Source organism: Haliotis asinina, chromosome 9 (genome assembly GCF_037392515.1).
Source record: "Haliotis asinina isolate JCU_RB_2024 chromosome 9, JCU_Hal_asi_v2, whole genome shotgun sequence".
In the NCBI taxonomy this organism is placed as follows: Eukaryota; Metazoa; Mollusca; class Gastropoda; order Lepetellida; family Haliotidae; genus Haliotis; species Haliotis asinina.
This window is the reverse complement of record NC_090288.1, coordinates 18,966,838-18,990,449: the sequence shown is the minus strand read 5'-3', so window position 1 is coordinate 18,990,449 and position 23,612 is coordinate 18,966,838. Positions and strand designations below refer to the sequence as shown.

The following is a 23,612-nucleotide window of genomic DNA, read 5'->3' as shown; positions in this document are numbered from 1 at the left end:
TCAATAGATGGTCTCTTCTTAGTCTTGGAAAGGGACTCACCCGAACCTGGACACAACCTCGGAGATACAGCTGGCATATCGCTGGAATGAATCTCAGCATCAATAATTAAACGGTTACCTGATTTTATTTCACCAGAATACAAAATTTACAACGAGTATGAGCAGAACATAAAGACTAAATCTCAGTTGACGAAATATGTGCTAGAAAAAGGCACAATAATCACAAATTTGCATAATAATAATATATATACGAGCCATAGAGCGCATACAACACAAATTTACTTAGAAAAACCAAAAGAACGAAAGACTTATCGGGTGATAAGGAGAGAGTGAAGTATCACGGTGGTCAGCTGATCATGTGCATAGGAAGGGAGGTAATACCTGGGTGAGTGTGAATTTTACGTCCACTTCTTTCAGAAGGGAACTTCAGGGGATTTCAGGTGTTCAACTACCTTCGCCAGGAAGAGGAGATAAGCAATTAAGCATGAGTCAGGATAAGTCACATTAATGCCAGTACAATCACACGCAGGCATGCACGCAGGCACGCAGGCAGGCACCCACACACACACCCCAAAAGAAAATATGGCTGTAGAACTTGGGCAAAAATGAGTCATGATCTCGTGGGGAATAAGGAGTACAGTGGGACATCAGGATACCATCCAGTGAGGGGATAGGGACTGCATGGATGACCTCTTTAAGTGAAGACAGAACCAGATTCTCTGAATTTTCATGTTTTAAGGTAGAGCGTATGACTTGAATGAAGCAATGACAGCCAAGCTGTATTTTTGCCCATGGGATAAACATTTATCTGTTGATGATCCATGCTTGAAATATACAGTATAGCATACACATCTGTTAGGTACACAGTGAAGTTGTTAGATACTAACACACAGCATACAAAAGCATATTTATATTGCTTTATGAGGAAGGAAAATCTAATACCTCCACATCATAACACCAGAACAAGAACATGACCTTGTAATAGGGAACAATTTCTACACACCCAGTGATGTGGAACACCATGACCTCAAGAAAGGACACCATCTACATGACCCTGTGATCAAGAACCATCTACATGACCCAGTGATTGAAAACCATCTACAGGACCCAGTGATTGAGAACCATCTACATCACCCAGTGATTGAGAACTATCTACAGGACCCAGTGTTTGAGAACCATCTACATGTACAAATTGAGAACACCATGTACACGACTCAATGATTGAGAACACAATCCACACAACCCAATGATTGAGAACATCATGTACGTAACCCAGTGTGAGAACATCATCTAGACGACCTAGTGATTGAAAATGCTCTACACAACCCAGTGATTGAGAACCAACACAACCCAGTGATTGAGAACCATATACACGACCCAGTGATTGAGAATGCTCTACACGACCCAGTGATTGAGAACCATCTACACGACCCAGTGATTGAGAATCATCTACATGACCCAGTGATTGAGAACCATCTACATGACCCTGTGATTGAGAACCATCAACACGACCCAGTGATTGAGAACCATCTACACGACCCTGTGATTGAGAATGCTCTACACGACCTAGTGATTGAGAACCATCTACACGACCCAGTGATTGAGAACCATATACACGACCCAGTGATTGAGAATGCTCTACACGACCTAGTGATTGAGAACCATCTACACGACCCAGTGATTGAGAATCATCTACATGACACAGTGATTGAGAACCATCTACATGACACAGTGATTGAGAACCATCTACACGACCCAGTGATTGAGAACCATATACACGACCCTGTGATTGAGAATGCTCTACACGACCTAGTGATTGAGAACCATCAACACGACCCAGTGATTGAGAACCATATACACGACCCAGTGATTGAGAATGCTCTACACGACCTAGTGATTGAGAACCATCTACACGACCCAGTGATTGAGAATCATCTACATGACACAGTGATTGAGAACCATCTACATGACACAGTGATTGAGAACCATCTACACGACCCAGTGACTGAGAACCATCTACACGACCCTGTGATTTGAGAACTATTTACAGGACCCTGTGATTGACAACAGCATCTACACGAACCTGTGATTGAGAACCATCTGCATGACCATGTGATTGAAAATCATCTACACAACCCAGTGATCGAGAACCATCTACATAGCTCAGTGATTGAGGACCATCTATATGACCCTGTGATTGAGAACCATGTTCATGACCCAGTGATTGAGAACAGCAACTGCACGACTGAGCTGAGAACACCATATACGCTACCCAGTGATTGAGAACTATGAGACCCTATAATTGTGAACTATCTTCACAACCCAGTGACTGACAAACATCTACACGAATGAGTTGAGAACCATGTACACGACCCAGTGATTGAGAACTATGTACATGACCCAGTGATTGAGAACCATCTACAAGACCCAGTAATTGAGAATACCATCTACACAACCCAGTGATTTAAATCCAGTTCTATGTCTCTTTCAACACATGGCAATCTCAGAAAAATAGATCCATATAACACAAGATTTACTACTGGATATATAGTTACAAATCCAAAACAACTAGCTTTGCTATAAATTGCCCAAGCAGTGACACCATGTAAGGATACTCCTTCACAAGCCCTCAAGATATGTGAAAAATGGGAGAGATCATGGACTGGAGCTGCATCCCCACCTGACACAAGTAACTGAAGTGCAAGAACATAAACACTACTGGAGCTACAGCGCAATCTCAATACTCTAATGTCATTACTGAAGTCATATCAATAATGTAAGTTGCTAAGCATCAAGCCATATGTTAACAGAAGAAAAACAGATAGCTCTATTTCATTTATCTTGAAGTTTGACCAGTTGAACACAAAGGGTACACAAATGGTACAGATGGGATGTATATTATGGCCATTCCAGCAGATATCTAAAGCTGCAGCTACAAAATCTACAAAATAAACAAGACAAACAAAGTTCCTGTGAACAGGGACACTGAGGACAGAAACAGTTCCACTTAACAGAAACCAAATGTCAAAGTCAACAAAAGGGTCATGCAAACAGTGACAACACGAGCTGGGAAAGCACAATAGAATTACTCACGGGGATTTGTATTTCTTTCACACCCTGAAGACCAATCAGATTATCTTCAGAATGTCAGATGAGCTAGCATGTGAATTCAACTAGTCATATGACCAGTTCTCAAGCCAAATTCAAGTCTGTTTGTAGTAATCCAATACATTACAAACATTTTCCCCAAACAGAGGTTTTCATAATTGACCACTGGTCATTTACTCCAATCATGAGATTAATTGTGCAGAAAAAGTCATTAGATGATTTACATGCACAGAAGCAACTTCCAACTAGTAGTTAGGAAAACAGTATATATTAATATAAAAGTAATCTAATCATTGGAACTGCAAGTCTACTGAAGCTGCAGATGAATGACTAGGATGTCAGTCGATGATGATGGATGAATCCCAGGCCATGATACCTCATCACAACTTTCAGTAAGCGCATGGCTTTGTGTATAAATCATGAAACAAGGAGACTAGTACGTAAACAAAGAAATGGTTGTTTCATAATTATTAGCATAAAATATATATGGCCTAGCAACTAAAATGACTTTGAAAGAAACAGCACTTGAAACTACAAATAGAACAGACCAAGGAAGCACAGTACATTTGAAAAAAAACAACTTGTAATTCATCTGCTGTGTATTTAGCAACAGTGGTCATCATAGTACAACAGCAACAGAATACCATCACATTACTGGCACCAAAAAAAAATACCCCAAATGGTCATTCAATATGTCCTTTTTCAAAGTTTCAACCAAATTCCCTTGCATAATTCTGTTGGTGTCCTTCATATTTTTGTACAGCAATTCTTACTAGTATCAAGCTTTCTTGTCAACAACACACTAGAAGAACTATGATAGAACAAACACATATATTGGTAAGATAATGATAACATCAGCAATTTCCACTGCATACACTTGATGGCTCACATGGATGGCTTTCTTAGACTGGGACAGAGTCATGTTTCTTGAACAGGGTTTAATCATAATGCTCTAACCTCATCTCCCTTGAAGGGCTGGAACTCAAATTTCTTTGGCAGCATGAACACTTGATTGTTAAGCTCCATGAACTTCTGCTTATCTGCCCTTGAGTCAAGGTCGGAGATGTTCTTGTTGATAGACTCAATGGCGGACTGGTGCGTCTGCTTCAGTTGTTCATGTACTGAGAGGTACATCATCATTGTTCGTCCCACAGAGTTGTGGTAGCCGAAGTCCATACACTGAAACAAGGGAGAATTTTCTCAGACCACTGAAAACATACACTTATCATATAAACATCATCCTGTTTGCAGCAATTAGTGAGCAGTGGGCACTGCTTTGAACATGTCAGAGCACATGCTTAATAATTGTCATAACATTGCTTTATTATGGGCTGCACATCACTAATGATCCACTTGACTCATATCATCCACGGCTCCCAACACAACATCATTAACATACTATAATGCAGTTTTGTTGTATCTAACTGTGGCATCTCTATTTCTGCTAAACAGTTCTAAATACTTTCCAACAAAAAAATTACTTCGACTAAACAAGTATCCATGACAACATGACTCATTAGACATAAGTTTTCTTACAGAGTAAGCCCAAACAACCCACTGTAACTATTTAGGGTGTACATGTTGTAAATACACATGCATAAGGTCAAGTTGAGAAGGACTGAAATGAAAAAGTTTACTTGCAGTTGGTTTGATTATAATGAGTAATGTGTTTACATGTTCTTACAGGAGGCTGAGTTGAATCTACATTCCAGAGTTCACATTGTAATCCAAATCATATCTTGTGAAATAGTAAGTTTCTGGAGTGCCATGTTCTACAACACTGCACATCTGCTTGCACATATGTTGCAAGAATGACTGATGACAAAAATCTAATATTCTTCAGCTTCACACATATAATTTGGTGAAAAAGGAATGAGTTTGTCTGCTATCAAGAAACTTAGATTTAGATATTATGTAACATTTTCCTGATACAACTTCAAACACAAAACTATGAAAAAACCTCGTACAGATGATGTGTATTACATCCAGTATGTTGAACATCATGCGATACAAAACACTCAGGACAATCTGTATCTGTTAGGGATATTCTCCTGCACCAAGTGTGGTTAACATCATCTAAGTTTGGGTTAAATTTGGCCCCAGTTTTTAGAAAAACACCCTGTGAAGATGTCTCACATTACACCGCTCAAAGCTGCAAAGGAGAAGCACAGAACCTGCTCAGGGTTTTACCACAAATTTAGGGCCATCTGTAAATGCAATGTCCAAAAGTATTTGAAAGATGTTTGAAAAACACTATAATGACTGTGATTTTCTTAGAGGCATCTAAACACTGAGCTAAAGTTTTTATGAACCACACTGGAGGAAAGGGGCATGAATGTTAAAGACTTGATTTCTCAACAATCTCAGAAAAGTTGTGATCTCCACGTAAGTAAGTCAAGCAAAAAACCAGTCTAACACTCTGGGTTCACTTTTTTCGTTTATCCAGATAAGTTTACCCCTTGTGGCAGTGCCTGACATATCTTCTCACCATCATCCAGCTAGTATGAAGGAGGGACAGATATACACGGGCTATCAGACAAGTCTGTTTAGGGATGGTAAATGTCGGGAATCAAGGATAAACAGTGACTGTATTTATGGAGACTTAGTGTATATTATTCTTACACTGTATATTACCATCACAATATCACACAGTTGTGATAACCTTGACATCATATAATGTCTTTAAGAAATATCTCTCACAAATGATACCTAATTGACAGGCAATGCTCAGAAGCTAACACCTGACAAGGTAGACAAATAGATTATTGATAACAACTTCTTTATGAATTGTAATAGTGACCTTGTACCACTGGTAGGACTTCTCCAAAGCTGCCTCCACATGTAGAAGGTGGCAGATTTACCCTCGTCAGACATATAATTACCACTTGTAGGAGGTGGCAGATTTACCCTCGTCAGACATATAATTACCACTTGTAGGAGGTGGCAGATTTACCCTCGTCAGACATATAATTACCACTTGTAGGAGGTGGCAGATTTACCCTCGTCAGACATATAATTACCACTTGTAGGAGGTGGCAGATTTACCCTCGTCAGACATATAATTACCACTTGTAGGAGGTGGCAGATTTACCCTCGTCAGACATATAATTACCATATCTCACATATTTATGCTGATCATAAAAGTAATTTTTCCAGACAAATTGGTAATCATTTCAGAATCAAATTGTTTGAAAACAATAGTACATGCCTGAACATCTTTCATTTGTATTTAATGTCTCCAAAGGACTTCCCTTTGTCATCCAGTCATACTGCTGAGAAATAATCCTGTTTTGTGACAGCAGACATTCAACTACTTTAAAGGTCACATGCAACATAAAACACAACTTTGCAGATTCTGATACCTTTCAGTATGTACTTACCGAAACAAATCATCAAAAATGCCAATTCAAACTATTTAGTTGAAAAAAAAAAAAAAAACGTGATGAAAAAGAGCCTGCAAAATCAGAGTTCAGTGCTGGGGGAAAATGTGCGTTCAACAGCTGTGCTGCAGTACCCCCATAACGCATGCACAGTGAATAGGAGCTTGAAACAGTATCCATGCCCAGAGTATGACTTCGTGAGCAGTAGTCTAATCTTGGTTGTGTACACAAACAAGTAAATCATTTACTCATTAAATAAAAAAACTTGTTGATTGTGGTAAGCAGCTTCTGTCACAGAGAAAGCTGAATGTCTGGTTTATTGACACCTATATGTCTGCCTGCCTGTTTGCTAGAGATGATATGCAATAGACAGCTTCAATCATTGACCACATGCAATTTGAACTTAACACGTATCAGGCCATAAACAAAATAAATTGATTTATGACTCGTGCACCCGAGTCCTGTCTCTGCCACATTATGTAATTAGGCAGGTGTGATACTTGTACACATGACATGTTTTTATGTCTGTGGGTTGCAAACAAATTACATCAATTTTTCTCGGATGACTGGATCTGACGGAAACTGGTGCAAACTCTTTGTCAGTTTCAAGTCCTGCTTTGTACTTGGATGAATGACAGTTTCCAGCCACGCAGTACTTCATCATCTCTACTGAGATGATTTTTGATTGGATTGAACACAAATTCAGAGAACATGTATTTACAAAACCCAACATCTCTAAAAACATATATATCTAGTGTATATGATTTTGTTTGACAACAATATATGAATCAGTACTGAAACGACACATCAACTACAATAAAAGAAGTTCTCCTGAAGGCTTCGTTTCGAGGGAAGTAAGCCCAAGTACAAAATATTGCACTTTTGAATCACGATTATACTCTTATAATTTTGTCCTTTTCACAAGCAGCAATGTATATTATATGTCATGATTCAGTGATAAATGTGTTTTAATTATGTTTGATATTTTGGTTTCATATGACCTTTAACCTTGTGCACTGTGTGACTGACTGATGTCAATATATTGCACTGCAAATACGGGGAATCAACTCCTGAAGTATGTTCTCTAAACAAGACATCATCTCTAAACAATGCATTTGTTCACTAACTAGCTAGTGCATGATTAACCGGTCTCTACTTACATCCATCAGATCAGAGATGTCATCGGAGAAGTACTTGGTGATCGCCGAGTTGGCTCCCTCGATGCAAAGGAGGTAGTCATTCCGAGCTTTCAAGGACTTCAACTTGTTCTCAGAGTATTTAGACTGGCGCTGAAAAATTAAATCTTGTACCTTGATGTGTAATTCTTTTAACTTCTACAATAAATCTATTAAACTGGGTGCATATGCACATGAATGCACCATCATTGGGATACACATAAAGTGACATTACCAGGACTTCACTATAACCAGCTGTAATAATATCTCAAGTTGGAAATCAAACAGTTTTCAAATGAATCCTTATTAATTACTCATAAAATTTTACTTTCTACAGTTACTTCAATCAGTTCAGTAGCCTGAACATTTCGCCCAAGAATTGGTCTACCATATGGAATACAGTCATCACGAATGGGACCTCCCTGACTTATTCATGGCGAGACATTTTCTTCTTCTATGTTCTGCTGTAGCTCTACACATACAAACAAGAATACTGTACAAAATGCTTGACAAAGGTTTCCTTATGTGTTTCACAGCTTTATAATTAGGTCAATTTGATAAATAACATATACTGCTTTTGTATTTGTTGTGCCATGTTGTTTAGCTAGCAACCAGAGCCATGGATAGGGGCAAATAATGCTTTCCTAACAGCTGCTTGTACATCTAATGTGCAACCCTTTGAACCTGAGTCAGCTAACGTATATCTGAATGTATTTCCCTGTAACTGTGAGGGAGATGTTCAACAGCTACTTCCACCTAAAAGGCTATCAAAGTTTCCGATTACTGGAACTGGGTGAGTCTTCAAAAGCATCACATCTAACAAGATCCCGTGGAAGGATCTGCACAGAAACATGATGATTCCCATCAGTTGAAACAAGACAACAGCACAGCCTTGTGAAATGAACACTGGTTTTTGCTCCATTACAGTTCAGTGTACAAATTTAATGAAATAATGATAGTAACTTGAGTCATATTGTTATTATGAAGTGCACACAAAAGGCAAGCTTTAGTTTGCATATTGAAATTAATTTGGAGAAATGATTCCAGTTTCTTTATGATACTCATGTATTCTACTTATCAAAATGCAGCCGGGAACTCAAACTGGTACAGGCTGCACAACAAGTCACTTTGAAAGTTTCCAATTGGAGAAGAAACCTTTTCCCTATTACTTCAGCCATTACAGATAAGACTGTTACAGACCATGTCCACTAATGCCAGTTGTAAGATGCAGTTCAAAATCTACAGACAATAAATCTTATGGTTAAGAGGGAGAATGAGATGCACTGGCAATCAACCCACTCCACCTGACATGGCAATCAACCCACTCCACCTGACATGGCAATCAACCCACTCCACCTGACATGGCAATCAACCCACTCCACCTGACATGGCAATCAACCCATTCCACCTGACATGTTTCCTGGGGTAGCAAGTGGTGATGTTTTTAAAACATTAAAGAGATGAACATATCACTAATTCCCATCCATATGAGGGAGGGTCAGCTATGCAAGTTTCTAATGTTGACATAAATTTGAACGCAGGTTCATGAACATTCATTCTTATTCATAGTCAGGTCTATCCTGGGATTCCATCCATCTCATGTGAAAGGGTTTGGTGGTGGGCACATTACAATATTTATCCATACACCATCAGTCTTCATTTATGTCATCTTGAAGTTAAGAATAGTGAAGTTAGAATGACCCGACAGAACTCGAGATCATTTAATTATTACATATGCAAAGATGAACACATTAACAAAGCCTTATACCCATATACAGTGAACTTGAGTAATACACCATATTCCAAACTATTTACCATAATAACTATTACAGTTATTTCTTTCATCCCAGACTAAAGACTGGGTGTATTACCTTCTCTGCTTGTCGCTCCAGGCCCTTCAGCTTGCGACTAGTTGTATTCTTGCCCGACAGCTGCTGTTCAACTTTCGTTTTCTGTGACTCAACACTCCTCAGTTTAGATTCAGCCTGCTTGCTCTCAGATTGGTAGATGTGGTAAGTTTTCATTGCCTAAAATGGATCAGAAAAATAATGATTTACAAAAGAAGTGTCTGTGGTGTGTTCAGTCTGTGAAGCAGCAGGATCATGTATTAACATCTTTATGAACCGAACTTAAATAAAAACCTAAAAAACCCTTACATACCCCTTGATAATATTCATCAATCACAATGCACAGATATGAATGTATCTGCTGTTCATAAAAGTCGTGTAAGCCTTATATAAAAATATCTCTTCATTTGCAACACTAGCAGTGAAACTGAAAAAGCAAACAAATTTATGAAACCATTCATATCTATGACTAACCCAATGATACAGTTTCCCAATGTCAGCAGAAACTGAGAGCTGTCCACCGTATTGATCCGGAACATAGCCTGCTCCCTGTACACTCATACATGGGCAAGATTCATTTGGAAGATAACCCTTTCAGCAAAATATCTTCACAAACACAATTTTATCAGTGAATATACACAGAAGTCTTTGAACTGGACGCTTTTTAAGGGCTGACTATTGAAATATATATATATACAGTCGAAACCCGTTTACCCAGACGTTTTGGTTTCACTCAAAAATCGTCCGGATTGCGAGACGTCCGGTTAACTGGATCAAACATCCAAAACTTGAAAATTAAGTGAAAGCAAAAAATATTCATAAATAAATAGTCAGTAGTAATAACAGTGAATCATCATACACACATGCTTTATTCCTTCATACCATCAGAAGACATGCAAACATGAGACCCTCCCTAATAACCCCAGAAGACATGGGACCCTCCGTCATATTTCCAGAAAAGATATAGAGACACTACACACACTCCTTCATGTTTTAAGATGACACGGGACCTCCTGTATACTTTCAGAAGAAAATGAACCCCCATCACATTTCCAGACAACAAAGGATTTCGAGAGCAGTATACAGTCAGAAGGCCTTCATTCATATTTCCCCAAGATCATACAGACATGATACAACTTCCTCATATTTCCAGAACACTATACAGGCCGTCCGGGTGCGGAAGCACGGGGTCCGGTTAAGCGAGTACAATTAATGAACGTAAGTTTCGTTTCACATAAAAATCGTCCAGAAGGCAGGGTTTCCGGATATGTGGTTCGACTGTATATACACATATATATATATTCAATTAAAGTAAAAAATTTGTCACAGGTGTGGCTTTTAATCTCAACTTGCTGTTCATTCATTCACACATTTGTCATCCAAGACATTGTCACCCACTACACTGCCTCCAAGACAATGTCGCCTACTTCAATACATCAAAGACAATGTCACCCACTACACTGCCTCCAAGACGATGTTGCCTACTTCAATACATCAAAGACAATGTCACCCACTACACTGCCTCCAAGACGATGTCGCCTACTTCAATACATCAAAGACAGTGTCACCCACTACACTGCCTCCAAGACGATGTCGCCTACTTCAACACATCAAAGACAGTGTCACCCACTACACTGCCTCCAAGACGATGTTGCCTACTTCAATACATCAAAGACAGTGTCACCCACTACACTGCCTCCAAGACGATGCCACCTCCTTCAATACATCAAAGACAGTGTCACCCACTACACTGCTTCCAAGACGATGTCGCCTACTTCAATACATCAAAGACAATGTCACCCACTACACTGCCTCCAAGACGATGTCGCCTGTTACAATACATCAAAGAATTGCCATCATTGATGAAGCCAAACCTATGATCATGACACCAGTAGCTGAGGGTCAAGAGACATTTTGATTCTGTTAAGCTCAATTTACCACTGAATTTCCAAAACATAAATGCTGTCATCTGGCAGTGTCTGTTACAACTAGCCTTCAGCTCAATTTCCTCAGCTCCATCTTGCTTGAGTTCAGCTGATTTCTTTAAGCTACACAGCTGTAAAACCACACTCATTAATATAAGTATTCCAATAAAACAACCAACACAGACATGACAAGAAGCATTTTTATCCAGAGTGCTTTCTTGAAAGATGGCTGCTGGTAGAATGCGCATGACCTTAAATATCGCAATGCACAGTAAAGAATGATAGGTAGAATGATATATGATGTATATTTGAGTTAAGACTTTGTGAAACTTCAATGATGACTCACTGATTTTCATTTGTGATTTTCTACCATCAGATGAAACAGACATCTTGACAAAAAACAGGCACTGGGAACAATCACTCTCTATGTGTGCTTGTTTGGACTTTCTAAAATATTGATTCTTCCCCAAATAGAAGCCTCCCGTCTCTGCACTGCAAGGCTTGGTTCTTGTGAATTCTGTATCAGTCCTAATTTAAACACTGCCATCTCATGATAACGGAAGAGGAGAGTGGGCTTTAAACCAGCCTTTTTCTCGTCCATTACAACCCTACTACAGTTGTTTACACCAACCTCTCCTACACTTACTTCCTACATCTACCTCCTACACCAACCTCCAACACGACCCTCTACATCAACCTCAACATTGACATCCTACACCAACCTCCAACACCTACCTCCAACACGACCTTCTATAATTCAACCTCAGCCCTGACTTCCTACACCAGCCTCCAATATTGACCTACACCAACCTCCAACACGACCCTCTACATCAACCTCAACATTGACATCCTACACCAACCTCCAACACGACCTTCTATAATTCAACCTCAGCACTGACTTCCTACACCAACCTCCAACACGACCTTCTATAATTCAACCTCAGCACTGACTTCCTACACCAGCCTCCAATATTGACCTACACCAACCTCCAACACGACCTTCTACACCAACCTCCAACACTGACCTACACCTACCTCCTACACGACCTTCTACATCAACTTCAACACCGACCTGGGCCCCGTTTCACAAAACTCTCGTAAGCCTAAGGTCTCGTAACTTTTCCCGTAGCCTTTGCACCTCCTATGTTACAGTATGCCAGGTACAAATGCTACGAGAAAAGTTACGAGACCTTAGGCTTACGAGAGTTTTGTGAAACGGGGCCCTGGCACTAAAAGGACCATACCAAGGAAAGTGGTCACATGTAACGTCTGTCACATTTGTGATAATACTTTCCAGGATTCAAACCCACACGATCAGCCGTCTAGCCCTCTCACCTGGCCATTAGGTGCCTGACTCTGAGGGTGCGGGTTCGAATCCTGGATGGGACTCAACAAAAAAAAGTACTAGAATTTGTACTTGACTAAGAAAGTGTAATAACAAATATGACATGTTACAAGGTTCTAAGGGGTGTTCAGTTACAAGCCACTTACATCATTAAGCACTTATCCTTATTATCAGTTATAATTGACTGCATCAGCAGGGAACACTGCTCACAAATCATAAACAATTCCATCAGCAACGAATCCTGTAAGGTATGGTCAGCTGTATCCAGGATGCAAGATGTAACCAGCCTACAATTGATGGGGAATATTTTTGAAAAAAAAAATTTACGTTCTGAGCGGCCACCTTCCTGTAGTGTGAGATATAACTTTGAAATTTTTAATTGCTCAAGTGTAATAATTTATTTATTATCCATTTTATTCAAGTACAGTACTGCCCTATTCATCGACATTGATACTATGTTCAATTGTTTAATGACATTATAGACAACAAAATAAAGAAACAGTGTTTGCTAGGCAAAAGTGTTATGCGCATATATGCATGTCTGCTATCCATACTTACACTCTGCAATTCATTGAGCACTTTGAGCATGTCTTCATGTGATTCAGACCCAATTTCCCGACACTGGAACATAAACATCAATCTTAGATATAATAACTGAACAGACAACCAACCAACTGGGGTCCGCATTTGAAGTTCATGGCATAACACTGTACACATTACTGAAAAATGAGCAAACTATTTTTTTTTGTCCTTTTTTAACCATTAAATACAAAAGAACTGAGGTTATTCTTAAGCAGACCACCAAATTCAATCTAAAAACAGTTGTTAATTAATACTGAGCAATTAAAAGTTGCCCAAAGTCATCTGTTTCACTCTCGCCGCGAATGGCAACCACAGATAGGTTACCAAACTCTGTTGCCAATGCAATGAGTGGAAGTGACGTAATGTGAGGAAGGATGTTTTAGTTAATTGTATAAAGTGTGTAAAGAGCTCATCAATTAGTTGATTTCTTGGCATCAACAAAAACAAGCCGAATCATTGCATTCACCATGCACTAAATTGAGTCAGAGAATCAAACAGATTATGGTTTGTTTTCATCAAGTTGGAAAATGAAAACTACTTCCTACTCGTAGTTAAATATGTATTTGAATTATGACCAAAAGGATTGTAAAATAATGATATATAACCGTTATGGCAACAAGTGATTTTGACAGAATCATCTATGAAAACAAGTTGTAACTCAGAGGCTAGGCAAAGCAGGTGACAAGATTAAAAGACAGTTGATTGTGAAAACACAAAGCTTCCATTTTTCACAACTATCATGGTCTCAGGTTTAGACAAATATATAAACAAGATAATCTAGTCCTGGAGATGTACATGAATACTACAGCAGCCCACATAGGCATGCGTCACATTATGTCAGGGAGATGCCCTCCTCTGTTTGGTTGACATTTCATTTGCAGAAGAGAATTGTGCACTGTTGTCAAAAAGGTTGATTGCCGAAATGAGTAGTTTTAATGGTTGGCTTTCATGCATAACAATGCAAATAACTGATTTATGTATTTGCATCCCCTACAGTATCTGTGATCTTGAAGTCAGTGACAGCAAGGTTATATGAAGTATGGTCACAGTTTCTATTTTCTTGGGCACATTTTTGATTACATTAATAAAAGTTTGTCAGATATTTTCAAGGCAGACTTGTTACTACACCTGAGATTTGTTTCAATAATGAACCAATTACTCAACTGTCATTCTTCAAATTGCCAGCATTAATTTTGGCAGCCAGCAGATGAATCAATACTGATCAAGGATGCAATTACCCACCACACTGACCAGCCAGCCAACGAGCTGACCCACAGCTAGAAACATAATCAGACAGAACCATTTGCATGGAGCCAACCTTAGCAAACCTTGGTCTTCAGGGTGATGATGAGCAAACACCATAATCACAAGGCTACCCAGCCCCTAACAAACAACTTCTGGGCTTGTAAATTCGCAAAATGAATATTGCTGCCAAGACACATCAACATGATACACTACCCAGTCCTAAGAACAGAAATCAAATGCACCCATGGTATGGTGTAATCGTTCTGTTTGTTAACTGTAAAAGTAATGTTTGCCAGATAACTTTCAAAAAACATTCAAACATTCATAACACAGAAAGTGTATTCTTCAGAAGACTTCTTAACACATTCATAATCACCATAGAAGCAAAAATATTCTGGCATTTAATGCAGTTGTAAGATTGCATAATATCCACTTATCTAATCCTTTCTTAACAGCACAGTCTAAGGAGTATTGAAATTTGAAAAACACATTTCCCAATGATAGTAACATGAGAAAAATACCAGGCATTTATATGTATAGAGATTTGTTTAATGTCTGGTATCATTTAGAAAGCTTTCCACTGTACATATTCTGACTTGGTACAGCGACAATATATGCTCACCTTCTTGAATATCCTCTGTGAGTTTTCGATGGTTTCGTTCAGCCTGTTCATGACGGTATTGCTGTACAGCTCACTGATAGTGTTGTGGTCCTGGCTCTCCTTCCGCGTGATGCCCAGTAAATGTTTCCAACATGCAAACGTTGAAAATGTAGCCCACTGTTCTTGACGACTAAAACAAAAATAAATTACATAAGTTATTGTTGTGATTTGAAAACTTGGCAAAGACAACTGTGTATAAACACACTACCCCCTAACCAGTTGATCTGTGTATAAACACACTACCCCCTAACCAGTCGATCTGTGTATAAACACACTACCCCCTAACCAGTTGATCTGTGTATAAACACACTACCCCCTAACCAGTCGATCTGTGTGTATACACCCTATTATCAAACCACTAGATCTGTGTATACACCCTATCCCCCAACCACTAGATCTGTGTGTATACACCCTATCCTTCAAATACTAGATCTGTGTGTATACACCCTATCCTTCAACCACTAGATCTGTGTATATACACCTTATCCTTCAACCTCTAGATCTGTGTATATACACCCTATCCTCCACCGAGTAGATATGTGTGTGTATACACCCTATCCTTCAACCACTAGATCTGCATTTGTACACACCCTTTCCCCAAACCAGCAGATCTGTGAATATACACTCTATCCCCTTAGCAGTAGATCTGTGTATAAACACACTATCCCCTAACCACTAAATATGTGGGTGTATACACCCTATCCCCCAACTGTTTCCCTCAACCAGTAGATCGGTGAATATACACTCTATCCCTCAACCAGCAGATCTATGTCCATATACACCCTATCCCCTTACCAGTAGATTTCTGTGTGTATACACCCTATCCCCTTACCAGTGGAGTTCTGTGTATATACACCCTATCCCACAACCAGTAGATCTGTGTGTATACACCCTATTCCCCATCCAGCAGATCTCTGTCACTGTGCAAACAAACCGCATCCCCCAACTAGTAGGTCTCAATGTAAATACAACCTATCACACAACCAGTAGATATTTGTGTAAATGCACCCTATCCCATAACCAGTAGATATCTGTGTATATACACCCTATCCCATAACCAGTAGATATCTGTGTATATACACCCTATCCCATAACCAGTAGATATCTGTGTATATACACCCTATCCCATAATCAGTAGATATCTGTGTATATACACCCTATCCCATAATCAGTAGATATCTGTGTATATACACCCTATCCCATAATCAGTAGATATCTGTGTATATACACCCTATCCCATAATCAGTAGATATCTGTGTATATACACCCTATCCCATAATCAGTAGATATCTGTGTATATACACCCTATCCCATAATCAGTAGATATCTGTGTATATACACCCTATCCCATAACCAGTAGATATCTGTGTATATACACCCTATCCCATAATCAGTAGATATCTGTGTATATACACCCTATCCCATAATCAGTAGATATCTGTGTATATACACCCTATCCCATAATCAGTAGATATCTGTGTATATACACCCTATCCCATAATCAGTAGATATCTGTGTATATACACCCTATCCCATAACCAGTAGATATCTGTGTATATACACCCTATCCCATAATCAGTAGATATCTGTGTATATACACCCTATCCCATAACCAGTAGATATCTGTGTATATACACCCTATCCCATAATCAGTAGATATCTGTGTATATACACCCTATCCCATAATCAGTAGATATCTGTGTATATACACCCTATCCCATAACCAGTAGATATCTGTGTATATACACCCTATCCCATAATCAGTAGATATCTGTGTATATACACCCTATCCCATAACCAGTAGATATCTGTGTATATACACCCTATCCCATAATCAGTAGATATCTGTGTATATACACCCTATCCCATAATCAGTAGATATCTGTGTATATACACCCTATCCCATAATCAGTAGATATCTGTGTATATACACCCTATCCCATAATCAGTAGATATCTGTGTATATACACCCTATCCCATAACCAGTAGATATCTGTGTATATACACCCTATCCCATAATCAGTAGATATCTGTGTATATACACCCTATCCCATAACCAGTAGATATCTGTGTATATACACCCTATCCCATAATCAGTAGATATCTGTGTATATACACCCTATCCCATAATCAGTAGATATCTGTGTATATACACCCTATCCCATAACCAGTAGATATCTGTGTATATACACCCTATCCCATAATCAGTAGATATCTGTGTATATACACCCTATCCCATAACCAGTAGATATCTGTGTATATACACCCTATCCCATAATCAGTAGATATCTGTGTATATACACCCTATCCCATAATCAGTAGATATCTGTGTATATACACCCTATCCCATAATCAGTAGATATCTGTGTATATACACCCTATCCCATAATCAGTAGATATCTGTGTATATACACCCTATCCCATAACCAGTAGATATCTGTGTATATACACCCTATCCCATAATCAGTAGATATCTGTGTATATACACCCTATCCCATAACCAGTAGATATCTGTGTATATACACCCTATCCCATAACCAGTAGATATCTGTGTATATACACCCTATCCCATAATCAGTAGATATCTGTGTATATACACCCTATCCCATAATCAGTAGATATCTGTGTATATACACCCTATCCCATAACCAGTAGATATCTGTGTATATACACCCTATCCCATAATCAGTAGATATCTGTGTATATACACCCTATCCCATAATCAGTAGATATCTGTGTATATACACCCTATCCCATAATCAGTAGATATCTGTGTATATACACCCTATCCCATAACCAGTAGATATCTGTGTATATACACCCTATCCCATAACCAGTAGATATCTGTGTATATACACCCTATCCCATAACCAGTAGATATCTGTGTATATACACCCTATCCCATAACCAGTAGATATCTGTGTATATACACCCTATCCCATAACCAGTAGATATCTGTGTATATACACCCTATCCCATAATCAGTAGATATCTGTGTATATACACCCTATCCCATAACCAGTAGATATCTGTGTATATACACCCTATCCCATAATCAGTAGATATCTGTGTATATACACCCTATCCCATAATCAGTAGATATCTGTGTATATACACCCTATCCCATAACCAGTAGATATCTGTGTATATACACCCTATCCCATAACCAGTAGATATCTGTGTATATACACCCTATCCCATAATCAGTAGATATCTGTGTATATACACCCTATCCCATAACCAGTAGATATCTGTGTATATACACCCTATCCCATAACCAGTAGATATCTGTGTATATACACCCTATCCCATAATCAGTAGATATCTGTGTATATACACCCTATCCCATAACCAGTAGATATCTGTGTATATACACCCTATCCCATAATCAGTAGATATCTGTGTATATACACCCTATCCCATAATCAGTAGATATCTGTGTATATACACCCTATCCCATAATCAGTAGATATCTGTGTATATACACCCTATCCCATAACCAGTAGATATCTGTGTATATACACCCTATCCCATAATCAGTAGATCTCTGGAATGGCCAGTAAAACAACTGACAGAGCAACATCATCAAGCCAGTCCTCACTGACAAAGTGAGTGAGTCAGTTTGGTTTTAAGCAGCTTTTAACAATATTCCAGCAATATTACAGCAGCGGACACCAGAAATAAGCTTCACACATTGTATAGTTGTTATGAAATCAAACCCGAGTCTTTCGCATGACAAGAAAACATTTTAACCATAAGGCTTCCCCACCATTCGCATTGACAAAGTTGGTGTGGTCTGTTTGTGGAGTATACCTGCAGGCATCAATACCTTCAGTGTTGCATGCTTATGCTCAGCAGACATTCCAAAATGTTGGCCTTTCTTTTCAGCACCACTGTCAGTATATTACAAGAGCCCTTACTGTGATCCTTCCCTCCTGGTTGCGTTTCTACTTGCAGCCATCAAGTCAGCATCTGACATACAACTAACAACCCATCCAGTACTAAGCCCATATTTCTCTGGAGGATATGTAACAATGATGCAAAGCTAGGGGCGAACACTTACTCATCATTACAAATTACTCATCAGTGACTGAGGCATTGCTGTAAGGGGAACAGTACATTACTTTGACTGGATGACTGAGGCAGTGTTGTAAAGAAAACAGTACATTACTTTGACCAGATGAATGAGGCAGTGTATGTTGTAAGGATAACAGCATAATACTTTGACTGGGTGACAGAGGCAGAGTTGTAAGGGGAATAGTAGATTACGTCAACAGACTTCAGTCAATAACATACATGGAATGGTAGTAAATCTGCCTGGGTTGTCTGTCCCATCATCAGCGAACCTCTATCTCACATGTTACATGGGAAACAAGATCTGTGGAGGGCATTAAACTATCAACTTGGAAGTCTGCAATCTACAAGCAGTATCAGGCCATTTCCGGTAGCCAGGTGATAGTGAAAAAACATGGGAGAAAAAGTTCCATCCAAATTTATCTGTGACTGAGGAGATCTTATATCTGATGCCACTGCTACTGCTTTGGAAGGAAAGTGATACACTGACTACCCCCTGCACCTCATATGTTGAAGCTCTGATGGACATACTGCATGGCTACTTATCCTGAATGCTCTTATCACAAGGGGGAGAGGGGGGGGACGTCCTGCCATTCATCTTACCACTGGATACTGTGCACCCCCATTTGAGATATATCCCATGCCCTGCCTCCTAATAGCTTGTTTATTCCTGTCACACAAAACATGGAAACCTCACACATCCAACACCAAACATGGAAACCTCACATATCCAACACCAAAAATGGGAGCCTTACACATCCAACACCAAACATGGAAACCTCACACATCCAACACCTAACATGGAAACCTCAGAACATCCAACATCAAACATGGGAGCCTTACACAAACAACACCAAACATGGAAATCTCAGAACACCCAATACCAAACATGGAAACCTCACACATTCAACACAAAAAATGGGAGCCTTACACAGACAACACCAAACATGCAAACCTCACACATCCAACACCAAACATGGAAACCTCAGAACATCCAACACCAAACATGGAAACCTGAGAACATACAACATCAAACATGGGAGCCTTACACAGACAACACCAAACATGGGAGCCTTACACAGACAACACCAAACATGGAAACTTCAGACCATCCAACACCAAACATGGAAGCCTCACACATCCAACACCAAAATATGGGAGCCTTACACGGACAACACTTATCTCCCTCCTCCCCTACACCAAGCCCCTAGAAACTGAGCCCAGATTCAGCAAATACTTTTTCAAAATGTTGCTTCACATCAAAGTGATTTATCTTCAGACAGCTAACAGCAACAAAGATGCAAAGTTCAAGCTAAATTTATGTAGAGGTCAGCTAAGTCAAACAAAGTTCAACAGCAACAAATTAGGAAAGCTGAGAAGCAACTGCTTCTCCCCCAACCGCTGAAGGTAAGTTTCAGGCAGATTACTCGGAGTAGAACAATATTCCACTCCCAGTTGTAAGATTAACATTTCTTTGAACATCCTCAGATATATAATTCTGTCCCATCTTAAAGGTGTTAATGTTATCATGTTGCCTTTGAAAAGCAATGGATTTTATCTGAAATGAAGATATTCACCTCAAATCTATTTCCCACACATATAAAATCATGTAGCATAAAGCACAATAGGTCCATAAAGTTACACTGACAACATGTCAGCACAGGTTCTATCTCACATATGTATGTACGTGCCCCAAGTATGTTACAGTGGGGGATGAGTCTATATTCTGCAGTAGTTCTTCCCATTCAACAGACTGTGAGTGGTATTATGCATCACAAAATATTCATTACTGAGTTTGCATCTAATACAACAGTATGGTCAAGCAAATGTCACAGAGTGCAATTTACCAGCGTATGTTTCTGCTTTCTACTTTTGGGTAGGGTACATTTCTATATACAAAATTGTACCAGGGTACACATCTGTACTATCCATTCTGACAACCCCTTCAGACAACTTTTGGGCACATTTCCTCACTATCATTCACTACAACACCAGTAGATTCAAATCTCCGATTTGCCCAGTCTGTGTTATAGATTTTCACATATCTAATATGTGTACATTGCATTGCAAAGATCACAATCATTGCATGATCTTGATTAACATTTGAGGAAATACGTCTGAGTCAGGAAGACTTGTGTGACCACATTTGCATCTCCTGTCTATGCTGATGAAGCTGGGGTCAAACTGAAAGTGCCCCTCCAGCCTCCAGCCTGACAGGTGAGAACATGATAAGATTAGCCTGGGGTACCTCACACCACTGCATCTCAGCTAGATTTTAGACTCATTACCCCTATCAACTGGACAGTCTCCTTTATACCATCATTCTCCACTTCACTGCCTTGTAATGTTCTAATATAACACTTGGTCGCTCAACCCTGGGATAGGCTGACTATTATCTGTACATCTCTGATAACTAGACAAAGTCAAATCACACTTATCAGTACTACATAACTTTCACATACATAACAATAAAACTACTGGACTTTAAGAAAAACAACCACCTGCAGTGTGATGATGTAAGTAAAATATAAAATATTCCCATTTCTGCTGGTGGGTGTATCACACAAATGTCCAGTCTACTTCAATACTGGACCCTTCATAGCTTATAATGTGTCTTCTGTAGACACTTCATCAACAGCTCAGCAGGAAGCTACACTTGCCCCTCGATTCTAGAACCCTTATACCATTTCAAATGTGGCACTATCATCAGTAAATATATAATATCAGTAGCTGATTCAGACCACCATGACCTGACTGCAATACATGGCAACAATGCAGCACTAGTATGACTACATGCTGACAGGTCAAGTTTTCAGTGTAATGTTGACACCAGCAGTCTACAACACTAATAGGATGCAGGGGTGTTAAACTTACACTCAATCTAAATGTTTCCAAACTGGCCAATGATCAGAAGTGAGCATTCTTTTACAGCAACATTCATGCAATAGCTGGGACAACACAAATCATCACATATTCACCTCTATGTGGAATTATTAGAATACTAATGTCTATTACATCAGAATCCGAATTCCTGTTTCAGTTGCCAATCACGTCATCATGACTTTTCACAGATGTCAACTTTACTGCCAATATGCGTGAAAGTTGTGAAGAAAGCCCAATTGCTCCCTTTGAGTACAAGTTTGAATCATTTCCATATCTACCAAATTTTGCTAAAAAATATTGAACACTTTCTGAGTTATGCTCCAGAAATGAAGACCACCCCTCCCGTTAGACTTAGACTAAAACGTTTCCATCGAATAAAAAAAATATAAATGCCAAAAATCTGTAAATAGAAAAAGCAAAACCGTAAGTTCAGTTTATTATCTCTACTAATTTTGGTAAAAAAATATTGAATGTTTTTTGAGTTATGCTCCGGAAACAAAATGATTACGCATGGATGGGCTAGGCGTCGATGGTATCCCCTACATTATATGCCAGGGGGATAAATATGACCACTCCCCCCCCCCCACACATTACATGTCAGGGGGACAGTTCCTTTGAATCATCCACCTGTCCCATCATAGCCAGGATGCACCTGATGCACTCCGGGGATGTAACATCCCATGGCAGCCGGATGCAAAACTTGGGATAGATATCTACATGTATACATTCTGGATAAGAAAACAGAAGCATATTCCTGATATTACTCCTAGACTTTCTAGGTAGGTCATTTTATGAAGTATTATCACGTCTAGGTCTGTGATGTCACTTTCTGACATCAGCTTATTACTGAAGTCTTAAATGAAGTCACTTTAAGTACTGACATCGTAAGAGGCGATTAACGGGATCAGGTGGTCAGGCTCACTGACTTGGTTTACACGTCATCGGTTCCCAATTGCGCAGATCGATGCTCATGTTGTTGATCACTAGATTGTCTGGTCCAGACTCGATTATTTACAGACCGCCGCCATATAGCTGGAATATTGCTGAGTGCGGCGTAAAACTAAACTCACTCACTCACTGACATCAATACCCTTAAGAATCCTAAATGCCTCTCAAAAAGTGGTCAAAGGCATTAAGTGTAGAGCTCTCAGTAAAATACAAATGCTCACACTTATTACAGTTGAATCCCATTCAAGCATCTATCCACTGTCTCAGAGTAAGACACCAGACTGCCAGCAGACTATCTTTGATCTCTGATTCCAGTGTCTGCCAGTCGAGTTCAGACAAGGCCAACATTCCTTGAGTTCTAGGTATTTCTGGAGTCTTCAGCCTGACATTCCAAAAGAAGATTATCCTCTGTGTAACAATAAGGGCTCCCACATCAGGC

At 39.3% G+C, this 23,612-nt stretch overlaps 1 protein-coding gene across 2 annotated transcripts in view; it reads right to left on the bottom strand.

Annotated features, from left to right (window-relative positions):
* Positions 1 to 23,612, bottom strand: part of LOC137295548 (SLIT-ROBO Rho GTPase-activating protein 1-like) — a 139,633-nt gene that overhangs the window by 14,447 nt on the left and 101,574 nt on the right. For both annotated transcript variants that reach the window (XM_067826935.1, XM_067826934.1), the window contains exons 3-7: positions 15,230 to 15,398; positions 13,339 to 13,401; positions 9,535 to 9,690; positions 7,649 to 7,777; positions 4,066 to 4,287 (exon numbers count right to left, since the gene is read on the bottom strand). In XM_067826935.1, coding sequence (XP_067683036.1) covers positions 4,066 to 4,287; positions 7,649 to 7,777; positions 9,535 to 9,690; positions 13,339 to 13,401; positions 15,230 to 15,398 — 739 coding nt within the window. The remainder of the gene's footprint in view (positions 1 to 4,065; positions 4,288 to 7,648; positions 7,778 to 9,534; positions 9,691 to 13,338; positions 13,402 to 15,229; positions 15,399 to 23,612) is intronic.